Source organism: Acomys russatus, chromosome 22 (genome assembly GCF_903995435.1).
Source record: "Acomys russatus chromosome 22, mAcoRus1.1, whole genome shotgun sequence".
NCBI lineage: Eukaryota > Metazoa > Chordata > Mammalia > Rodentia > Muridae > Acomys > Acomys russatus.
Window position 1 is genome coordinate 44,253,599 of NC_067158.1, and position 21,061 is coordinate 44,274,659.

The 21,061-nt window shown below is 39.5% G+C and overlaps 1 protein-coding gene across 2 annotated transcripts in view; it reads left to right on the top strand.

Moving 5' to 3' along the window:
- Positions 1 to 21,061, top strand: part of Stim2 (stromal interaction molecule 2) — a 130,768-nt gene that overhangs the window by 89,138 nt on the left and 20,569 nt on the right. For both annotated transcript variants that reach the window (XM_051165149.1, XM_051165150.1), the window contains exons 4-5: positions 18,812 to 18,923; positions 19,827 to 19,942. In XM_051165149.1, coding sequence (XP_051021106.1) covers positions 18,812 to 18,923; positions 19,827 to 19,942 — 228 coding nt within the window. The remainder of the gene's footprint in view (positions 1 to 18,811; positions 18,924 to 19,826; positions 19,943 to 21,061) is intronic.

Genomic DNA, 21,061 nt, shown 5'->3' on the forward strand with positions numbered 1-21,061 from the left:
AGGTGTGGACCAGTGTGCCAGGCTGTTTATTCAAGCTATTAAAGGAGGAAAATTCTGACACTATGCCCAACATATTTCATTCTTGATGATACAATGCCTAGTGAAATAAATGCACCTACCAATAAAATACTGTATAATTTTGCAAATGTGAGATATTTACAGAGTAGTCAAAACTCAAGACGATAGAAGAACGGGTGGAAATAAGAGGAGAGAATTGTTGTATAATTGATACACACTGATTTCAGTTTCATGGGGTGAAAATTATTCTGGAAATAGATTTTGGTGATAGAAACACAGCCACATAAATGGACTTAACTGTACTGTAAAAAGGGTGAAGGTAGTAAATTCTACATTGTATGTATTTTGTCATAAATAAAAAAGTAACAAAGAACACGATAAGTAGGAACAGTGGGTTAACACCCTATTTAAGAGATAACCAGTATGAAAAGAAATTGAATGGTAGCTGCAAGTGAGTAATATGACCAAGCAAAGGGTTTTCTTGGGAACAAGTTGATAAAATTGTATTTAAAAGAAACAGGGAAGTGCTTGCTAGTTACAAGTACAAAAAGTGGGACAGAGCTAGTAGTACTTTTGAATAGCCATGTACGAGGGGTTGACTTTCTACAACTTTGCGTTCAACAGCAGCATCTATTTCCTTCAGAAATGACTGTGCTAGTGAGCTGATGAGATTTTGAGTTTGGCAAAGATAACTTTAAGCCCAGACAAGCAAGAAACTTCCTGGAACACAGTTTTCCATTGGAGTGCAGAGGATGATAGAGATTTTAGATCTGTTCATCAATTTTAAATCCTTTGAATTATTGCTTATGGAGAAGTAGATTAATAATCATTTTAAGCAATGACTTGAACTTTTTGGAAAAAGGGGTAGAGAGTAAAGAGGAGAAGCCTAAGACATTCTTTACTCTATAAATTGGCTTATGCATCTGTTTAGTTTCTCAATTACATATTGTAAGCATATAAAATGTTTTCCATGTTTTCACCAATTCTAAATATTTTGTGGCAGAGGTTGATGATAGTGCTACTTTAGCTCTCCCACAGTGAATAGCAGTAGGTTTCATGCATTATACTAGCTACATTCCCACTGGCCCTGAACCTGTGGCCTCAGCAAAGCTAAGCATATTTTACTTGTAGTGTGAGATAGTTGAAGACTCATCTGCTTTGGCAGTTGTCTAAATTTCTCTAGTATGTGTTTAATAAACATACTTAATTGCGTGAATCTGACTATGGCATTAGACTTCATTCTCTATTAGATGTGTAATTGGAAGCTTTTGAAAGAGGTAGGTTGGTTAGTGTCTTTTAAGGCTATGTCTAGATTCTTTGAATAATTTTTACAAATTCTCCCCAAATGTACTCTCTCTGATTTTTAATAAAACGTGTACCCTGCTAAATGCTGGAGGTTGATTTTTATCATACAACTAAATGCTAATTCCTGTGCATAACTGATTATTTACTGTGCTTTGACGATTGGCTTGAAATTGCAGTATAGTATATATCCATCCTTCCTTCCTTCCTTCCTTCCCTCCTTCCTTCTTTCTTTCCTCTCTTTCCTTGTAGAACTTTATTTTAAAATCTGAACACTATTTTAATAGTCTGCCTCTCTTTTCCCTCTTCTCCTCTCCTTCTCTTTCTTTCCTTTTTCTCTTTTTCACACGGAGACTCAACATGACCTCAAGTAATGAATACTTTCTGGTAAGGAAGCTTGGTCATCAACAGTGTCCTTGATTGCAATGGACAAAAGTCAAATTTACTTCTTTCCTTCATTGAATCAGTTACAAATAATTTATTCAATTCTTTCTTTGAGACATACATTATTCCAGACAGTGGGAATAGAATATTCAGTAAAGTGGATAACCACCCTCATGGAATCAACAATTTGAGGGAGAGAGTGAACACGTTTGAATGTTCATGTGTGTCTAGGCATATTTACAACTATGCAAATATGAATACATTTATGTGATAAACTATGACAGGTAACAACATAGCCAATAATCAGTGAAGGCAAGGGCTATTTAAATAATATAGCTAAGGAAGAACTGTCTCAAGAGTAATAGACCTGTTTGCTCGGTTTGTGAGTCAAGGACAGACCCCAGTGAAGTATATTCTGGAGGAGTAGGGGTCATAATAGATTAAGGTGTCCAAGGCTGGCATGAGTTCACATATTTAAGGAACAACAATAGGAAGGCTAGTATAACCAGGAGGTAATAAGGGGTAGTGTAAGTGAGATAGACATCTTCAGACTCCCTATTGGACTTTAAAAAAAAAAAGGGTCAAATATAGGTCTAGGATTTGCTATCAGGATATTTTAAGTATATTTCAAGCAAATTTTCATTTACCTTCTGTCGGCCTGTCTCTCTGCCTCTCTGCCCCACCTCTCTCTCACTGTCTGTCTGTCTGTGTCTGTCTGTCTGTCTGTCTGTCTGTCTGTCTGTCTGTCTGTCTGTCTCTCTCTCTCTCTCTCTCCTCTCTCTCTCTCTCTCTCTCTCTCTCTCTCTCTCTCTCTCTGTGTGTGTGTGTGTGTGTGTATGTGTTGCTCATGTACCTGGAAGCTCAAGGTTGATGGTGGGAATCTTTCTCACTTGTTCTTCCACCTTATTCCTTGAGGTATGGTCTCTGAATCAAACCTAAAGCTAGCCAGTTTGCTCTGGGACATTTCTGGCTCAGTCCCCAGAGGCTGAATTTACAGACAGATGGGCATACTTACCTGGCATTCCATGGGTCTGGGGACCTTAACTCTGCTTCTCTTATTTACAAGGTGGTGCTTTAATGCTGAGCTGTTTTTCCAGCTTTGTCTAGGATTTTGGACAAAGTATCTTGTCATTTCTTTGGAATGATTATTATAGTTGTGGTGTGGATATGAGTCGGGGTGGGGGTGGGGGGGCAAAAGGAGCTTCCTGTTGAGGGTCCAGGAGGAAACTTGAGCAGAGGTGATGATCTGGGATCTGGTGAGGACTAGGTGGCAGAGAGGTTAATAGTTTTCTAACTTGAAAGACTCGCTGGCAATATTTACTGTGGAGTTGCACTCAGGATATTGGTACAGAACAAGAGTAAGAATAAAGGTTTTGTGGTGCGGTGGTGGTGGAATTGGGAAGGATTGTAACGATTAGGAGAAATGTCTGAATAAGCATCTAGGTGAAGGCCAGTAATGAAAAGGGGGGGAAAAAAAAAGCGCTGATTGAACAAAAATAGTGCAGTGAGGTGGAGGACTGCAAGCTATGAGGTCAAGAATCAATAAGATCTGAGAGAGAACACTGAGAAGTGTCTAAAGAGAAAGAAAACCAAGAGAGTGCTAGCATCTGGAAACCTCAAAAACAACATGCATTAAGAATGGGTATGTCTTCCTTTATGGGAGCAGGAAGGGGTCAAGGACACCACAAGAAGACCTATGGAGTAACCTAAACTGGGCCCCTAGGGGCTCACAGTGACTAAACCACCAACTGAAGAGCATGCATGGGCTGGGCCTAGACCCCTTACATGTATGTGACAGCTGTGCAATGTGGTCAACATGTGGGTCCCCTAACAATGGGAGTAGGGCTGTCTCTGACTCTGCAGCCTGTCTCTTGATCCTTTCCCCCTAACTGGGCTGCCTTGACAGGCTCCAGTGGGAGAGAATGCACTTACTCCTGCTGCAACCTGAGGTACCAAGGTGCTGTTTGGTACTTCTTGGGGGCCTCCCCTTCTATGAGAAGGAGAGAGGGAAAGGGAGCAGTGGGTGTAAGGTTGGGACTTGGAGGGGAGAGGAGGGAGGGGGCTTGGATCAGGCTATAAAGAAAAAAGTAAATAAATAAGTGAGGGAAAAAATAATGACTCCAGAGAGGAGTTCAAGAGACAGGGCAGCAGGCTTCGCAGCTGGACTGACGTTGCGGCTGTCAGTGTTCTTCATAGGTGCAGGTTCATGCTGGCCCAGCGAAAGTGAACGGGTGCTTTAAACAGGAAGTGAGGACAGTAAGTATTGTTGGCTTCCTGAGAGTGGGGCTCTGATACCAGAAGGAAGAAACAGGGGAAGAAAGTTATTTTGCTGGGCTTGAGAGGAGCCTAGCTAGGTGTCTGACAACCACCTGTAACTCCAGCTCCGAGGGATCCAACACCTTCTTGCCTTTGTAAGCGTCCGTATTCATACGCTCAGACTTAGACACATAACCATGAATAAAAATGAAATGGTTTTAAAAGTTACTTGTATTTCAGAGGATGGAGGTTTCCCACTGTGTCCATGTATTAATAGAATGATCCAGTTCAGCAGTAATTGATATGGAGGAAGACTGAACTATCATAATTGAAAAAGTGGCCCTTACAGAGTTGGAAGGTGCAGGTATATAATTAGACTCCCCATACTAGCCTCACTGTCTCATCTGTTGGTATCTCGTCTGCTGTACTCTGGTGGCTAGTTCTGTGGATCTTGACCTCAGTAGGCTTGCCTTTTCAAGGATGACGACCAAAGGGAGGTCAGCATCTTCCTTGCCTGTACTAGTGAGAAAAATGTCAGGAAGTCAAACCCCAGCCTCTCCTGGCTGCATCCATGATGAGATTTTTGTGGTTGTTTCTTTCTGACTTCATTCCCTCAGATGATCAAAGGCAGAGATGGAGTACTTATAGCACCCAGCCCTACAGCCAGATTAGCAAGAGTTAGACTGACAAGAGCAGACAGGACAGCCCCAGAGGCTGCTCAAAATCCAGGGTGGATGCTGAGTGGGGCCTGGCAACATAGACCAAATGATAGAACTATCTGATAGGCTTTTGACTGCATATTATGTTTTTCTGGGGCCTCAAAACAACTAACCATTTTATTAAATCTTAATTTTATTGAAATGAGCTGATGCAGCTCTGGAAAATGAAAACAAGCAAACAAACCAAAAAACCCCAAAACAAACCAAATAAACAACAAAACAAAACAAAACCTCCCTACCCATTATAGCACAGTTTTCCTAGGTACTGCCTGATACTTTGTATTGTCACAGGTCAAAACTGACTGGGTTCACCTAAGCTCACTGGGCACATACAAGTTATGATAAACTTACTTTGAGAGAGGGTTTTACTGTGTAGCTGGGCTAGCCTTATGATAGCCTCCTGCATCAGCTCCGCATACTAAAATTGCAGGAATGTGCCACTTCTCCCAGCATCACTGCAGAAGGAAAAAAGCAAATTGAGGGTTCTATAAAACTCAGGGATACTGTGTACACAAGAGAGATGAATATGGAAGAAGAATAGATGTTTCTTTCCATGCCATGAAAACATTCATAGAGTACAAATTATTGCTTATCATACGCCAGTCATTACCAAGATTCCAGAACTGTTTTGATGTTAAAACATACAACTGCAGAAGGCTTGGTAGTGTTGTGTCTTCATTTATCTGAGAACTGGATCTGGGTGACTGTTGCACTTTATCCGTGAGGCTCCTTCAGAATGGACAATGGACGCTGCAGTCACTGAATACACCTGAAGTTTATCAGGGCTTCCATCAAATTATCTAGGTTAATATTACTTCATGAAATTTCCAATGGCAGACTCTTGCTGCTATCACAGCTAGGAGAAACAGGACTTTTATGTCCCACTGTGCTATACAATATTAGTTCACACAGTTTTTATTGTCTCTCTTCACTTTCTGTGTGATCTAGTGGAGGATCTGGTTAGCATTTTTTCAAAAGCCAGTTTGATGCCATTGTGGACAGATAGTCTTTTTTCTTTATGTTAATAGGAAAGAAGGGTCAGCATTCTCCGAAAGATGACCTTGTGCAGCTCTTACACTAGGAGCTTTTGTTCGGGCTAAACCTGCAGCTTTTATAGCTGCAACTGGGCCTTTATCTAGAACATAAACATTTATTTTGCAAGTAAACATGTTAAGCCATATTTAGAAATCAATTTTAATTTGTTGACAGTTACATTGCAACAAGCAATTCTTAGATAATAAAGTGGTTTCTTTGCATGGACCATCAAATACAAGAATGAATAGTTTATAACTATATAGGACTCTGAATTATATTTCATAGTTATATTGATTCAACTGCAACACTTTCAATAGAGAGAGCAGATTACTTTCTTCATTGCCATATCTGGAGGCCTGCAAAAAAAGAGAAAAATATATAGATCTAGACACAAGAAGACCAAGAAATACAGTGTAGATTTGGGAATCAGTAAGCAGCTAATTAGAACAGTGAAAATGCTGTGAAATAGGCAGAAAGAGATTGTTTTCAGCCCCAACCCATAAAATTGAAGGTAAATATGAGATGTTTTAGCAATTTTAACCACATGTAATCACTATGTTCCTAAAAAGACTTTTAAAATTATAGATTACCCCACTGCAGAGTCTTGAGTCAGCCTTTCTTTAAACTGTAGTTGTTAAAATTATCTCAGTTGCTTTTATAGTGATTGCTATTTTTACATAACTACCATAAACCTATAGTAAAAGATGTCCAGTGGTATATATTTTTATCTTATATCTTCTCAACTTATCTCTAAATGAATGCTGAAATAGAGTTTCTATAGGTTTGAGACCTTTTACTTTTTCTTTACTGAGTAAAGACCCTCCTCCTCCTTTGCTAAATAGACAAGATCAATATCCCAGAGTGAGTGAGAGTCTTGGCTTGACTTCCTGTTCTCAGATCTCCATATAATGCTCTCTAGATTTATGACTTGGGGTGAATGACTTAATTACTGGGTTCCCTGTGTTCCCACTTGTGAAATGTAGGTAGTAGCAATCACTCACCCAGACAGCTGTGCTGAGGGTCACTGAGAACAGGACTTGGGAGCTAACGGGCTCTGTGTTTATTATTATCATTGTCCTTGTTAAAGATTACCATTTGGGCTGAGCACTTCAGAAGCTGGGGAAGGCAGATCTCTGTGCATTGTAGGCCAGCCTAGTCTACATAGGGAGTTCCAGACCAGCCAAATAAACAAAAGCAAAAACAATTAGCATACATACCCTCTTCCATAAAATGACAAGCTGTAAATTTAATAATTTTTTATCTATATAATAAAAAGTTTCTTTTAAATTTTAATTATATACTTGAAGTAAATCAAACAGAGAAGAGTTGCCAGAACTAGAACAAAGAATTTTCATACACTGTTTATTCAGAGAACCCCACTGTCCTTTTCAGTTTGGACATTTGTTCCAATAATGACTTTTATAGCTGAAAAGTATGGGATTATGCATGATAACCAGTGTATGTCTACAATCTTCAGCTTGGAAGAGTTCCTTTGTACCCTATGCCCTGTTTACTTGCCTGGGTATCTCTTTAAAAAGTCATTCTGTACCATTTGTTGTTGTTGTTCTTACATTAGAGTTTGTTTGTTACATTTACACAGTCAGATTAAGCATTGTGGATGGATTGTCATGGAAACGATTTTTTTCATTAGAATTGTTTTCTTATGACACGTGTCAGTTTGTTTTAATGCCAGTGGTTTGTACCTTGGTCACTTACTGAAGGTAGTCTCTACTATATTTCTACAAGTTGATTTTCATATATCTGTTATGATATTTTTGTTTTTGTTTGGTACAGGTCTTTATGTAGTCCAGGCCTGCATCAAACTGACTATGTAGTTCAGTTGTGTACAACTACTCTCGGCTTTATGCAGTGCTGGGAGTTGAACTCAGGCCTTTTTGCATGCTAGGTAAGGACTCAACCATCTGAGCTATGCCTCCAGCCCCTGTCATGATACTTTTTGTGATACTGTAATTTCAAAACTGGGTAACAAAATATCATATCCTCATACCATTTCATCCACTTGTTTTAGTGTGCTTTGAATTTTTTTCTTGGATTAACTAGTATACGGATGCTTGCCAAATGGCAATTTTTCAGATTCCATCATTCTTCTGTTTATTAGTTGGCATCATACCGCAGGAGATTTAAACAGACTGTATTATTAACATCTTGTCATGTGGGGATGGTGGGTGATAACAGACACGTCTTGGAAGTAGCCCCTGGGGAAGGATCCAATCACAGCATCTTACTGAGTTGTAGAAGTTTCACCTGCATGTATTTGTTCTGTTACCATCAGTGCCAACTTCTCTTATTCTGTGCGTTTTCATTTGTTACTGTCAGCCTGATTTTCATGCTCAAATGCTCAGTGTTGGCAAGTGGTCTTGTACGCTGATTTTAGTAAAACCTTAAACAACTCCCATTGGTTTTGAATCCTTCCTTTTGACCTGAGAAGGTATACAGATGTATCATGTTATTTCTCAGTGCCAGGGTTAGAAACATTGGTAACTTTAGTTGATGCGGCATTTAGAAACCAAGATTTTAGCAAGACTGTTCATTCCTACTGTAATGTTATTCTTAGATATCTCAATGGTCAAACTTAAACATTATAGCTTGCATTTAATTCTTTATTAAAAAACACAGTTTAGCCTAGCATGGTGGCACATGCCCATAATCCCAGCACTTGGGGAAGGCAGAGGCAGGTGGATCTCTGTGAGTTCGAGGCCAGAATATTCTACAAAGTAAGTCTAGGGCAGCCAAGGCTACACAGAGATACCCTGTCTCATAAAATCCCCCCCAAAACACCCCACAATTTTACACTAATAATCTATACCTTCAATTTAAGTCCAACATGATTGAGTTGATTTTAACCTAACCTCTTTCACTATTTGTATCTCCCTCCACTGACAATAAATTGAATAGGCTGTTATCCCCAGCATGTTTGCTTAACTGATCCCCCAGTTTTTATAGTCCATTTCCTGACCCCATCCGACTACTGCTGCCATATTCTAGACCCTGCCCAGTGTGGGTTTCTGCCCTTGCCAGACTGCTGTCCCATTGCCACACCATGCAAGTGCTGGTCAGTAGCAACTTTCTTTCCATCCATTTATGGAATGTGGCTATTCCTGAGCATAGGAAGATTATTGAGATTTGGAGAGAACTTGGAGGAAGCTTATTCACTGCCTGTGGGTGAGTCCATCAGTGTGGATTTACTGAAGCACTTTATTCACAGTTTGTACTTCTTATGTAACTAACTCTTTAGCCATTGACAAAGGTCCCCTGTAAACGAACCTGTTTCTATTTATCCATTGCGCCAGTACTCAGAATTGAGGGGATTTTTCCTAAAAGTTGTTTTGCCACAACAGCACTAAACCACGACTATATACACCCAGCAAGATCTAAATTGGAAAACATCCCATACTAAGTATAGCTAATAATATTTATAAGCCAGTAGATTTTACAATACTAAATGTACTAAGGCAGTTAGAGATCAGACAGAAGTTTTATGGTTGTGAGCCTAGCCTTTAATGGCTGAGCCATCTCTCCAGTCCCAGACAGAAGTTTTGAGAGTAAAAATAACTTGAGAATGAATATTCTTGTCATTGGAATTGGTGGGATTTTCAATTTTTAAGGAAAACATGATTTTCAAGCCTTGAATGTTAGATGTGACAGTGAGCAGTGAAAGCTCTGTTTCTACTCCTTGAATTTACTGACCTTTACAAAGTTTTCTTTGTTTTTTCCTCCTCCTTTTTTGGGGGTGGGGCAGGGATGTTTGATTCCCTCCAAAAATGAATGTTTTATTATATCATGTTCTATGATAGTCTTGATAATTCTTGAATTCTAGTGTTTTACTTTATCGAACACCCAATATTAATTACTGTGTACCCGGTAAATATTTGCTATATGAAGAAATACCAATTTGACTATATACAAAATTTTTAAGCAGAGTCAGTTTACTTTTATGTGGTAGCCACAGCTGGAGCCTGGGTTCTCTGAACAGAGACGCTGGTATGGATTGTCACAAGACGGTCAGTGAATTTCTGATAAGGAGACTTGGTGAACACAGTCTTTTTCCAGAGGACGGGGCTCAGGAAGTTGTAGGTCTTACGGACAGTATCAGAAGTGGCTTGTGGGAAGTTTGCTAGGGTTCCAGTGCAGCCCCCGGCTGATGTGTGGCAGTCACCAATACCAGTTCTCATCATCAGCTTCTTGGGCATAGGAGCGGAGATAGTGGCAGTGCCTTTGGTGGCAGGGATACCACACACTTGCACACAGCCACAGCAGCCTGTCACCTTACACAGAGATGATGGAAAGCTTGGCCAAGCTGATGGCCCCTTGAGTGACAGTGGCTACCACTTGGAGCATGTAACACCAAGGCCAGCATGATCGTTGTAATCACTTAGGGGTTCTATTGCTGTGAAGAGACACCATGACCACAACAACTTTTAAAAAGGAAACATTGTTTTGGGGCTGGCTGTAGTTGAAGGTTTGTCCATTATCATCATGTTGGGAAGGCTGGCTGCACATAGTGGCTGCACACATGGTGCCTGAAAGGTAACTGAGAGTTCTCTATCCTGATCCTCAGGCAGCAGGAAGAGAGAGTGACATTGGACCTGGCTTGAGCTTCTGAAACCTCTAAGCCCACCCCCAGTGACAGACACACTTTCTCCAACAAGGCCACACCTCCTAATAGTGCCACTTCCTGTGGCCCACAGGGGCCATTTTGATTCAAATTGCCACACTCCAGTAGTGGTAAAATCCTGGAACCTGGTCTATTGGCCTGCCTAAGCAAATCCTTTGGAGACATTCCCAGGAACAAAAATCAGTAATGGGCAGGGAGAACAAGTAGGTTTTCTCCAGGGACTGGATCCTTATGTTCTTGACCAGGTAGCCCAGCCTGCTGATGGGGATCTACTCACTCACTGCCTTTGGCTTTACCTCCATGATTCAAATCCTCAGAGAAAGCTTCCTTGGCCTTCTAAGTCTGGGCTCTAGATACTCTGGGCCCTCCAGTGTCATCCACCAACTTTATTTTCTTGAAGACATTAAAAAACAAAAAACAAAAAAAAAAAACCTCTTAAGAATTAAAAAAAAATGGCAGAAAATAAAAGCAAACATTGTAAAGAAATTACTTAGAAATATAATTTTTGCTTAATATGTTTTTAGAAAATAGCATGTTTATTACACAGCCACACTGTAGAAGTGCTGCAAAAGTTAGTCAAGGCTGACTTTTTCCTGTTTGCCTTGTTTGTTTAACAGAATCATTTGTTATACTTTTATGTACCCGCAACTCCTCATTTATCAAGCACTTTGCAGTGGTGCCTGCAGCTCGCCGTTTATTTAGCACTTCACAGCTGGCGACATATTGAAAATATTCTGGCAAAGGAAACAATGCCCATCTCTAAAGAGATTGTTTCATTTGGAAGGAAATAGTCTTTTTTAAAAAGCCATATCATGCCAGTGCCTACAGAGGCCAGAAGAAAGCAGCAGACCCCCAGGAGCTGGAGTGCCTGGCCGCTGGTAGCCGCCTGATAGGGCTGCAGGAACTGACTTCTGGTTAGCTGGAAGAGTAGCAAGTGTTCGTAAATGTGAAGCAGCCTTACCACAGTCTGCATTCAGTATTAAAAGGAGAAATCAGGACATAAAGGGGCCATGCATAAACGATTTGCCCACTTTTATCTTGGGGTCACACATTTGTTCTCTGGCGCAGGCTTGGAGACATAAGCATTGAGATGTTTAAGAAAACGTGACTAAACATTTATTTCTCTCGCAGACATTGAATGTATTGCTGTTTTATCTCTTTCTAAAGAAAACACTCCTAGAATTCTCTTTCATGGTGTTTTAGTTCCTATATTATTTGTGATTATAAAATAAAACCAGTAATTTATGTTCATATGGTATATTTGAATGAATGAATAATTTATGCATTTTCTCCAAGTGTAATTCTTTATTTATGCCTTTGTTATCTCACCATTTTTATGGGAGTATTCATTGGTAATATACTAAGTTTAAATAATTGTAAGGTATCAGTTTAGAGCAGGAAAAAGCCTTGTATAGTGCTCCTGGAACTACTGTCGGGAACAGGCTACCCAGATTGTTTAAAGAATTTGACTACCCAGACATTTGTTAATGTCATTTTGTATTCTAAAAATTCTACAACATTCTTCGAATGATGATGCAAGGCAAGCAATACATGAATAGAAGTATTAACTCAACTACTGATATCTAAACATCCCAAGTTCAGGGCATGGCTTTAGGCGTCCAAATATAGCTTGATGCAGGGACTTAGTCCGTGTCACGGACATGTCTTGCTGACTGATGTGCTACTAGGAACTCATATTCTGGCCCTGTTCTAAAGATAAACCTTTCTCTGGCAGCTGGTTGCCACGGTGTCACTCACAAGTGACTGGTCTATGTAGTCAGTTCATGAAACCGAGAAAAGATGGGGTTGGTTTGCATTGTAACTTTTTCTACCTTTATATAAGAAGTTGCTTTCTCTCATGTTTGTATCATGCGTATTAAAATTTTATTATCAGAGCCTCGTCTTTTTACAGCTTACTTTAATTGAAGTTTCCTGTGAGAACTTGGGTCTGTCACTGTAAAGAGAACGCCTAAGGATTCGTAACTTGAAAGTCTCCATTTGAAATTTAATTTAATTGTGATACAGTCTGTATTGGTGCATTGTTTTAGAATAAAATATTTGTAAACATGCCAACATTTCAAACATTTTTGAAGCCATCACATCTTTAAACTTTTATAGAAATGTCTAAATATAAGAGTCCAGGACATTTTATACTGGGCAACATTAAATATCCTTTTGTAATTTTTCTTCCCTGGTGCCTTTACAAACGTTTTGCTATTTGATAAGGTTGCTTTCATGCTCTAATTGAAAACAGTGCACTTAGCTTTATAGCCTGACCCATTGTTCTAGCTAATGACAGCAGAAGTGGGTTTGTCTGCAATAACTCTTCTGTCAGTTGCCTTTTAACACTAAGAAGACAAACATGTAGCTGTTTATGGGGCAACAACTAGGCAGAAGTACATATCTGTGTGCTAGAGCTCTGCCACAGGCAGTGATGGACTAGGCTGTAGCTTGAGGTTTTCCCAGAATGAGAAGGGCTCGAGAAGGAGGGGGAAGGTGACAGGCAGCAGTCTGAGCTTTGAAGCCTACAGTAGTGTGGTTCCATATACACTGCCTACTTGGAGCAGGAATTTGGGAATTGTTTAAACTGTCTGAGCTACAACTTCCTAATGTACAAACCAAAAATTATAATATCACCTCTGGATATTATATGTATTAATATATTATACTATAATTACTGCATAGTATTATTGAATTTAAGCCATGGGACTCTTTTAGCATAGTTAAAACTGGCAATTGTCAGTATATCTTTATACACAGAAATACTTTATGATTAAAGGCAATTTTTTTATTAGTATGTGGTTGATTTTATGAATATCCTTAAGATTTGGAGGGCTAGCATTAATTAACATTAACTAAAATTTTAACTTAAAATTTATATAGCAAGACTTTAGAAACTTTTTTTAGGCCTATCATTTAATTCAAGTTCAAAGGATACTGACTGAGTAGGTTTTATAAGCTTGGCTTTTATGGATGACAGGACTAAGATATTTATATAGTTTACTCTTTTAAAGTTTGGATTTCACACTGATTTGTATGTCAGGTTTACATAAGTCAGAGAATGAACTAAAAGTACAATACTCCTGTCAACTGACAATTGTAAATTGGTGCCTCCTTTATGTTTAGGTCTCTGGTTTCTTTTCTAGAAACAAGTATTCTCCAAGGCTGCGTTAAACTGAGATACTCTGAGAGTAGTTTTGCTAAATTTTATTACAACTCCAAGATCACAAGTAGACAATTAAAAACGAAACTGGTTCTTTTAGTTCCTTCTTTTTTTTAAGATTTTATTTATTATTTATACAGTATTCTGTCACATGTGTGGCTGCCCTCCAGGAGAGGGCATCAGATCACATTACAGATGGGCATGAGCCACCACGTTGCTGGGAATTGAACTCAGGACCTTTGGAAGAGCAGATGATGCTCATAATCTCTGAGCCATCTCTCCAGCCCCTCAAAACTGGTTCTTTTTAAACAAACAATTGTTATATCTTTATCACATATTTAAATGGTAATTTTATGTTGGACTATAATAATATTTTGTGTAGTATGGAAACTCACAACATAGTAGGGCATGAAACGTTAGCAGGAAGGTAGCAAAATAAGACAACTCGTGCTGTGCCATTTTTTTAGAAATAGTAACTAAATACTGTATGAATTCTGAGGCAGAGATCACTGACAGCGAGAGCATTTCATGCAGTTCTGGCCTTGTTGTTTGCCTGGCTGTGTCCCTGTGGACGCCTCACGGCTTTCTTAGAAGGCTACTTCACTTGGGGATTTGTAGCCTCTCTGTTGACGGCTCTGTCCACCCCTTCCTGTCTCTTAATGCTCATTTCTTGCACCCCACTGCTTTCAAAAAGCTTTCACTTCTTAGGCCTAGTTTCCTCTTCTTCATGTGCTGTTCCAGAATAGCTACATTGTGGTAGGGCTGGGAAGTAGAGAGTAGGAGGGGACGGATGCAACATGCTTTTTTTTTATTTCAAACGGAGGAACCACATTTACGGTTACAGAAGTTGCTCTGTTCTATCACCATCCTCTCTCCTACCACCCTGCTCCCCAGAGCGCTCATAGAATGCAGTAAACATGCCCTTAACCCTAGTACCTAGAGGTAGAGGCAGGTACATCTCTCTAACCCTGAGGGCAGCCTGCTCTACATAGCAAGTTCTAGGACAGAGACACAGTGTGTGTGTGTGTGTGTGTGTGTGTGTGTGTGTGTGTGTGTGTGTGTGTACGTACATACACACACACACACACACACATATATATATATACACACACATACATTTATATGCACTTTGAAATATTATCTTTAGGTTGTTACAGTGTTTCTTCCAACTTACAAGCATATCTTCTATCATGAAAAATGAACTAACTCTACTGAAGTTTTACATTACCACCTTAACTTTTGTACCCCCAAGTATACCTGACATCTCTAAGTCACAAGTCCCCTTAGGCAACTACTTGTAGATTACTTGTTGGCAACATTTTACATTTGTATGCTGTTTGTACCAGGTCTCTAAGAGAAAATATCTCAAGTGTTAGTGAGCTGTTTTGAATTGAAACCACCTACATACAGTATAATGCACGTGGACCAGAGTTCATATTCTAGGTGCCGGTTGATAGCTATGTCTGTCCATATGTGTAAGCACTTGGCCAGGTGTCTATTTATAGACTCTAGAGATAACAGTTGCATTTCACTGTAGTCAAAGGGTACATATGAAAATGGATGCGTAAGGATATATATATATATCTGTCTGTCTGTCTGTCTGTCTGTCTGTCTATCTATCTATCTATCTATATAAAATCCCTTAATTAAAGGAATAGTGTTTTAATAAAAGAGTAAGTTCCTGGGATGACAAGATGCCTTAGCAAGTAAAGGGAATTACTACCAAGTCTTATTTTGATTCTTTAAACCCACAGGTGGAAGGAGATAACTGACTCTTGAAAATTTTCCTTTAACACATGTGTACACACACACACACACACACACACACACACACACACACACACACACACACACTTGTGTACACACATACACAAAATTAATGTAAATTCTTTCTTTATTCCCCAAGAAAGAATAGTTCCTGTTCTCTTAGCACTGCTCATCTAGATGTGTGCTTGGCTAGTCTCATGGTAGATCCATGTATAGATGATGAAAGAACACAAAGCAGACCCACAGTATTATTGAAATGGCTGATAGGGAAAATGTGTAGAGGAAGGAGTTCCTAGTTTGAGTGACGAGTAAGGACAAGGCAGGCAAATGGAAGAAAGGAAAGCCATCCTAAGTTGAAGAGGATACAGACACACACCTCACATTTAAAAAGCTTCAGATTATGAGGGTCTTGGGTTATGCTTCTGCGCAATGTCAGCAGTTCTAGAAACAGCTTGGTCTGAAACCTACTGTGGGCATTTACTAATTTGTTTATACTTAAGAGTTCTAACTTGAGAAAACTCTAGGCTCAGCATGGGGATAATCGGGCTCACTTCAGAGTTGCTGCAGTGTCCACATGAAATAACATTCATAAATCTGGTCTGTAGTAAATAGTTAATGTTTTCATCGGTGCCCTGGCCATTTTTAGAGTTCGATTTTTCCTTGTCAGCATCCTGTGATGAAGTGTTCTAGGTTGATTGTTCAGTTTGCAGTGCTTTACACACCAGCCCTCTTTTGTTATAATGGAATCAGAAAGACAGTTTTAAAGGTAGCTTAGCTCATTTCATTATTCAGCTTAGTTAGAAATCGAGCCTGAGTTAAAGAGCCTGGTGGTGATGGCACTATGACCTAGTGGTACAGTGTAACTTGACACAGATCTCTTCCCATTTTCTTTATCAGTGTTCTCTTTAGTAGTGTTGGAACTACTTGCTAAAAATCACAGAAACACCAACCTATAGCACTTGGCACAGTTTTGAGCAAAAATACTTGGTTAACAATTCCAAACTCTGAATAGATTGCTAAGTACCTTTAAAACATGCTATGTCCTTGTCCTGCCCCCTTGGTACAGGTGTTGCTGAGCAGCGCAGCCTGAAGCAGCTCATTACAGGTGGGCAGAAGGATGGAGTACTCTCAGGTCGCTCGTTGACACTGACAGTTGCTTATGCCAGTGAGCCTCCTTGTTAATTCCCTCACTGAACCATAAATAGGTTTTATAGTACTTACCCTTTAAGTCTGATATATTTCATTTATTAAGTAACACCCAACAAATACTTGTGCATGAGTATTTGGCATAGTGTGGTCAGCTAGGAACTTAATCATCCTTTGGTGGAATAAGCAGATGTTGAGAGAATTCTTTTTCTTATATATAATTGTAATTAATTAAATTCTGTGAGGAGGAAAGTCCAGAATAATGTACGATGAGTTAAGTTTCAGCTAAGAAAGGAAGATTCAACAAAATACAGGAGATGCTAGTATAAAATAGCCTTCAAAGCAGGCCCTGGAGGAGGGTAAACAGGAGCTGCTGCCGGAGCTGAAAGGCAGCAGGCAGAGTCCGCAGAGCAGAGGGAGCTAACACAAGAGCCAAGTCCTGCTCACGAGAAGAAAATAGATGCTGTTGGCAAGGCGTCTTCGAGGAAAGCAGGTAGCAAGTGGAAAAGTAAGTCCTCTCCCTCAAGCAACTCTGTCTTGTTTTAGGATTGATTGTATTGCTTTAAAGATGCACTCAAAAGGAAATTAGTTTTACAAAAAGAGCTACTTTAGAGCACAACTAAAGTAGCGTAGGATTAGGACTGGGCAGCGCCAGGCCCTTTTTGATTTTTCTTTTTCCTTTGAGTCTGGTTTCCTTGAAAATTGGGATATGCTGGATTGCGTGGATCAGGTTTTTACTATTGAAAAATCAAAAGCCAGAGAGAATCTTATTCTGTTTCCCTGGCTGAGAGCTTTGTGTGGGAGTGTGCAGTGCAGCTGTGCTGTGGGTTTCTTGGCAGTCAGACAGGGCAGTCCTCCATGTAGCTCACTGCAGGAGGAAGAAGCCTCCATGCAAAAGGGCTACTTTGACTGGATTAGATTCAGCAAGGCATCCAGGCCTGAGCTTCCGGGTGGTGGCAAGCAGGCTTTCTCTGGCTATGTGGATCCAGCGGCCTCTAGCCCATATACAGGTGTTATGATAGCTATGTATCTAAACGAAAACATGAGTTTGTCTCAGTATTAAATTGCCACTTAATTTTAAAATAAAGTTTTTATTAGTTAGTTATGATTTGTTCAAGTTTTTTTTCTGTAAATTCAAGTATTGAAAAAGGCAGACTGTGAAAACATTGCATACAAATGTGAATTCAGAATTATCTGTGGTTTGTGAGAATGCTCTTTTCCTGTACTGTGTACAGATGGATTGATTCCCAGTACTGCATTTGTCACTTCCTTGTTGTCTTCAGCCCTTTCGTGTAGTCGGTGAACACTTTATTTTCCCAAGTCCACGCATTAAGTGTGGACAAGATCACCTCTCCATTTTTGCCTTCCCTTGGAATCAGGCATTGTTGCCATTTATACATGATAAGCAGAGAAAGGCCTCTGACTTAATTCTCATGGTGGTTTTTTCCTTTGTGTCTTTGTTTGAGTCTTTGTGCTTAATTGTTGCTTTCAAAGTAGTGTAGAGTAAGATTCTGTGCTTAGTTTGCCTGAGTTCAAATCCAGTCTTTCCTAACATGGTCTCGCTCTATCTGCCTAATCCTCAAGAAAAGAAAAAAAGGGAAAAAACCAAAACCAAAACAAACAAACAAACAAACAAAACCCAGCAAGATTATCCAGTCATGAAGACTTTAACTAATAGTAGCTTTCCTCTCTGGTTAAGGTAGTTTTCTCTAGATCTTCAAAATTCTTTATTTTTCTATCAGATTTTCAGAGTTTTATGTTTTTTATTTTGGGTTCTGGTCGATGTAGTCAACTCAGAGGACCCTACACCCTCTCCCCCACTATGCCCCCCGCCACACGTTCATTAAAGACTATCATGATTTAAACTTTCTCTGCCCCCAATCTTTCTTTATTTCTAAGTTGCCCCACCTGAATCTTTGCCAGAGGCACTTGAGGTTCCACAGAGGCAAACATTTTCCTCATCCGTTCACTACTGTATGTCACAGTGCTTAGGCTGGACCCGGCTCTCAGGGAGCTTTGCAATTGCATGCCCTGATGGGGTAGGTGAAGTGTCAATCAAGTATCTGGTAAGTTACCCACACCCAGGGAAATAGAGCGTTTCATTCTTTCAAAACTCTGCATTGATGCTGAGAATTAGTTTTACTACCATTTGTCTTCATTGTTTTATGGTTTTTGTTTTTTGTTTTTTCTGTTTTAGATTCTGCTTTAGGAAAGTAAGTGTGGGTCTCCTTATTTTTAGCTTACCATAGGCTGCTAGATACTATTTTACTACTATTTATTAAATTGAATTGCCCATCTTTGCTTCCTCTAAAGTTATATAGTATGTTCAGATTTTAATTTTTAAAGCAGTGCCCTTTAACATGCACCTTCTTTTCTGTCTTACAGTTCATAATTGGACAGTTGAGGATACCCTGCAGTGGTTGATAGAATTTGTGGAACTCCCACAATATGAGAAGAATTTTAGAGATAACAATGTGAAGGGAACAACACTCCCCAGGTCAGTAGTTACCCACAGGGGATTCCCATGCATTGGGAAGTATATTTCAGATGCCACTTTTCAATTCTGAATCTGCAAGATATTTCTGGGGCAGATAGTATAAAGGAAATACTATAAATGTATCTATTTTAACTATTTTATTCCCTTCTTATGGTTTTGTTCTTTGCACATGCATGTAGAGTATGTGAGTGTGGGAGCATGCAGATGACATAGAGTGTGTGCAGGTTGGAGGTGAACCTCGTGTGGTGACCTGTGCCTTCACCTTGTTCGAGGGGAGCCTCTTTGTTGTTAGTGTCTACACATGGCAGCTTAGCTGGCTCCAAGCTTCTGAGTGTTCTCTGGCCTGTACCGCCTAACTTACCTGAGAACTGCTTATTACTCGAATCCTTCTACTCCTCAACCTACCCAAGAAGGCTTCTTACCTTCCATTCGGTTTTTAGTGTGGTTTGTTCATCTAAAAGAGTTAAACACTAAGAGGGTGGTGAGTACTTTTTAGCTGCTACTAGGCAAAAGCTCCTGAAGTAAGAATAGTTTTTAACATCTGCTATTATTAAATCCCTTAGCAATTTTACTTTGTTTGTGAAATGATAGTGAAATGCTAACATTAGTTATTATTATAAAATACTTTGCTTCATAATTTTTTCAATTATAGTAAGTTATAATAAATAGAAAGTAACTTTAGAAAACAGCAGTTCATCAGTAAAGCACATTTATTAGTCCACAGAAGGCTTTCAGTAGCTACATTTTATAAAAGGGTTTCTGAAGTGATGTACTTTAATAGAGATGAGCTCTCCGCAGGGATCAGCAGCGTGTGAAGTGGTAAGTATATTGTCATGTATTGAAATTTATATACTGGAAATTTGTTTACTTTGTTTACTATATAGAATTTTTTTCTACTTACAGGATAGCAGTTCATGAAACGTCATTTATGATTTCCCACTTGAAAATCAGCGACCGGAGTCACAGACAGAAACTTCAGCTCAAAGCACTGGACGTGGTTTTGTTTGGGCCTCTGACACGTTAGTATCTCTCTCATGCTGTGTGGTATAGTAGTGTAGTCTGCTGCATCCCTGTGTTGTTGAAGAAAACAGTGTGGAGAGGAACACACGACCAAGAAAGCCACTCGCTAACTGTGAAGGAAATGTGGCTTATAGGAAGAATTTTTCTGCTGTAGAAATAGGAAGTTTCACAGCTAGTTACTAATGTAAAAAGCTATGAAACTGTGGCCAGGTGAAAATTTGAAATTCTAGATGGAAAACCTTGGATTGTTGTAACTTGATGTTTTTATAGTTGGATTTTTACTCAAGGGCCCTTAAGCATGGCTTTTTAGCTGTTCTGATGGCATCAGTCCTAACGGTGTCACTAGCTTAGAGGCTGTAGAAAGTAACACAGTTCTAGGAGGAACACCAGGTGGGTATTGTTTCTTGATTGGTTTCAAAAGGAATGTGTAAGAAACTGTTTTGTCACCAGGTGGTAGTGGTGCACACACCTTTAATCACAGTACTTGGGAGGCAGGTAGATCTCTGAGTTAGAGGCCAGCTTGGCCTACAATGAGTGCCAGGACAGCCATGGCTACATAAAGAATCCCTGTCTTGGACTCTCTCCCCTATTATCCCCCCCCCCCCACACACCCATAAAGAGAGGGAGAGAGAGAGGGGAGAAAGATAGAGGGAAAAAAAAGAAAAGGAAGAAACTTATATATTTATTTAAATTTTGTTCATTTGTTTTTGAGACATGGTTTCTCTGTGTAGCCTTGGCTGTCCTTGACTTGGTTTGTAGACTAGGCTGGCCTTGAACTCGCAGAGAGATCCATCAGCATCTGCTTCCCTGAGTGCTTGGCATGCTCCACCATACCTGGCTTTAATTAGACTTTGTAACCTGAACAGGAATATTTTTCCCCCCAGAAGTTTAATATGTTTAGTTAATTTAAAATTTCTGAAAGCTTTTAGAGGATGTGTTTGAACAGTATATTTTAGAAGAATTGTGTTTTCTTAAAAGTGAAAACAAAATTAATATAGGGACAATGGCTTTTACAGAATAATGATAATAGAATTACCATTTGACTGCAAAAGTGCCATAGTGTAATGCAAAAGCTAGATTTCATACAAAAGCTAATGTTGTCAAATGAAAGATACATT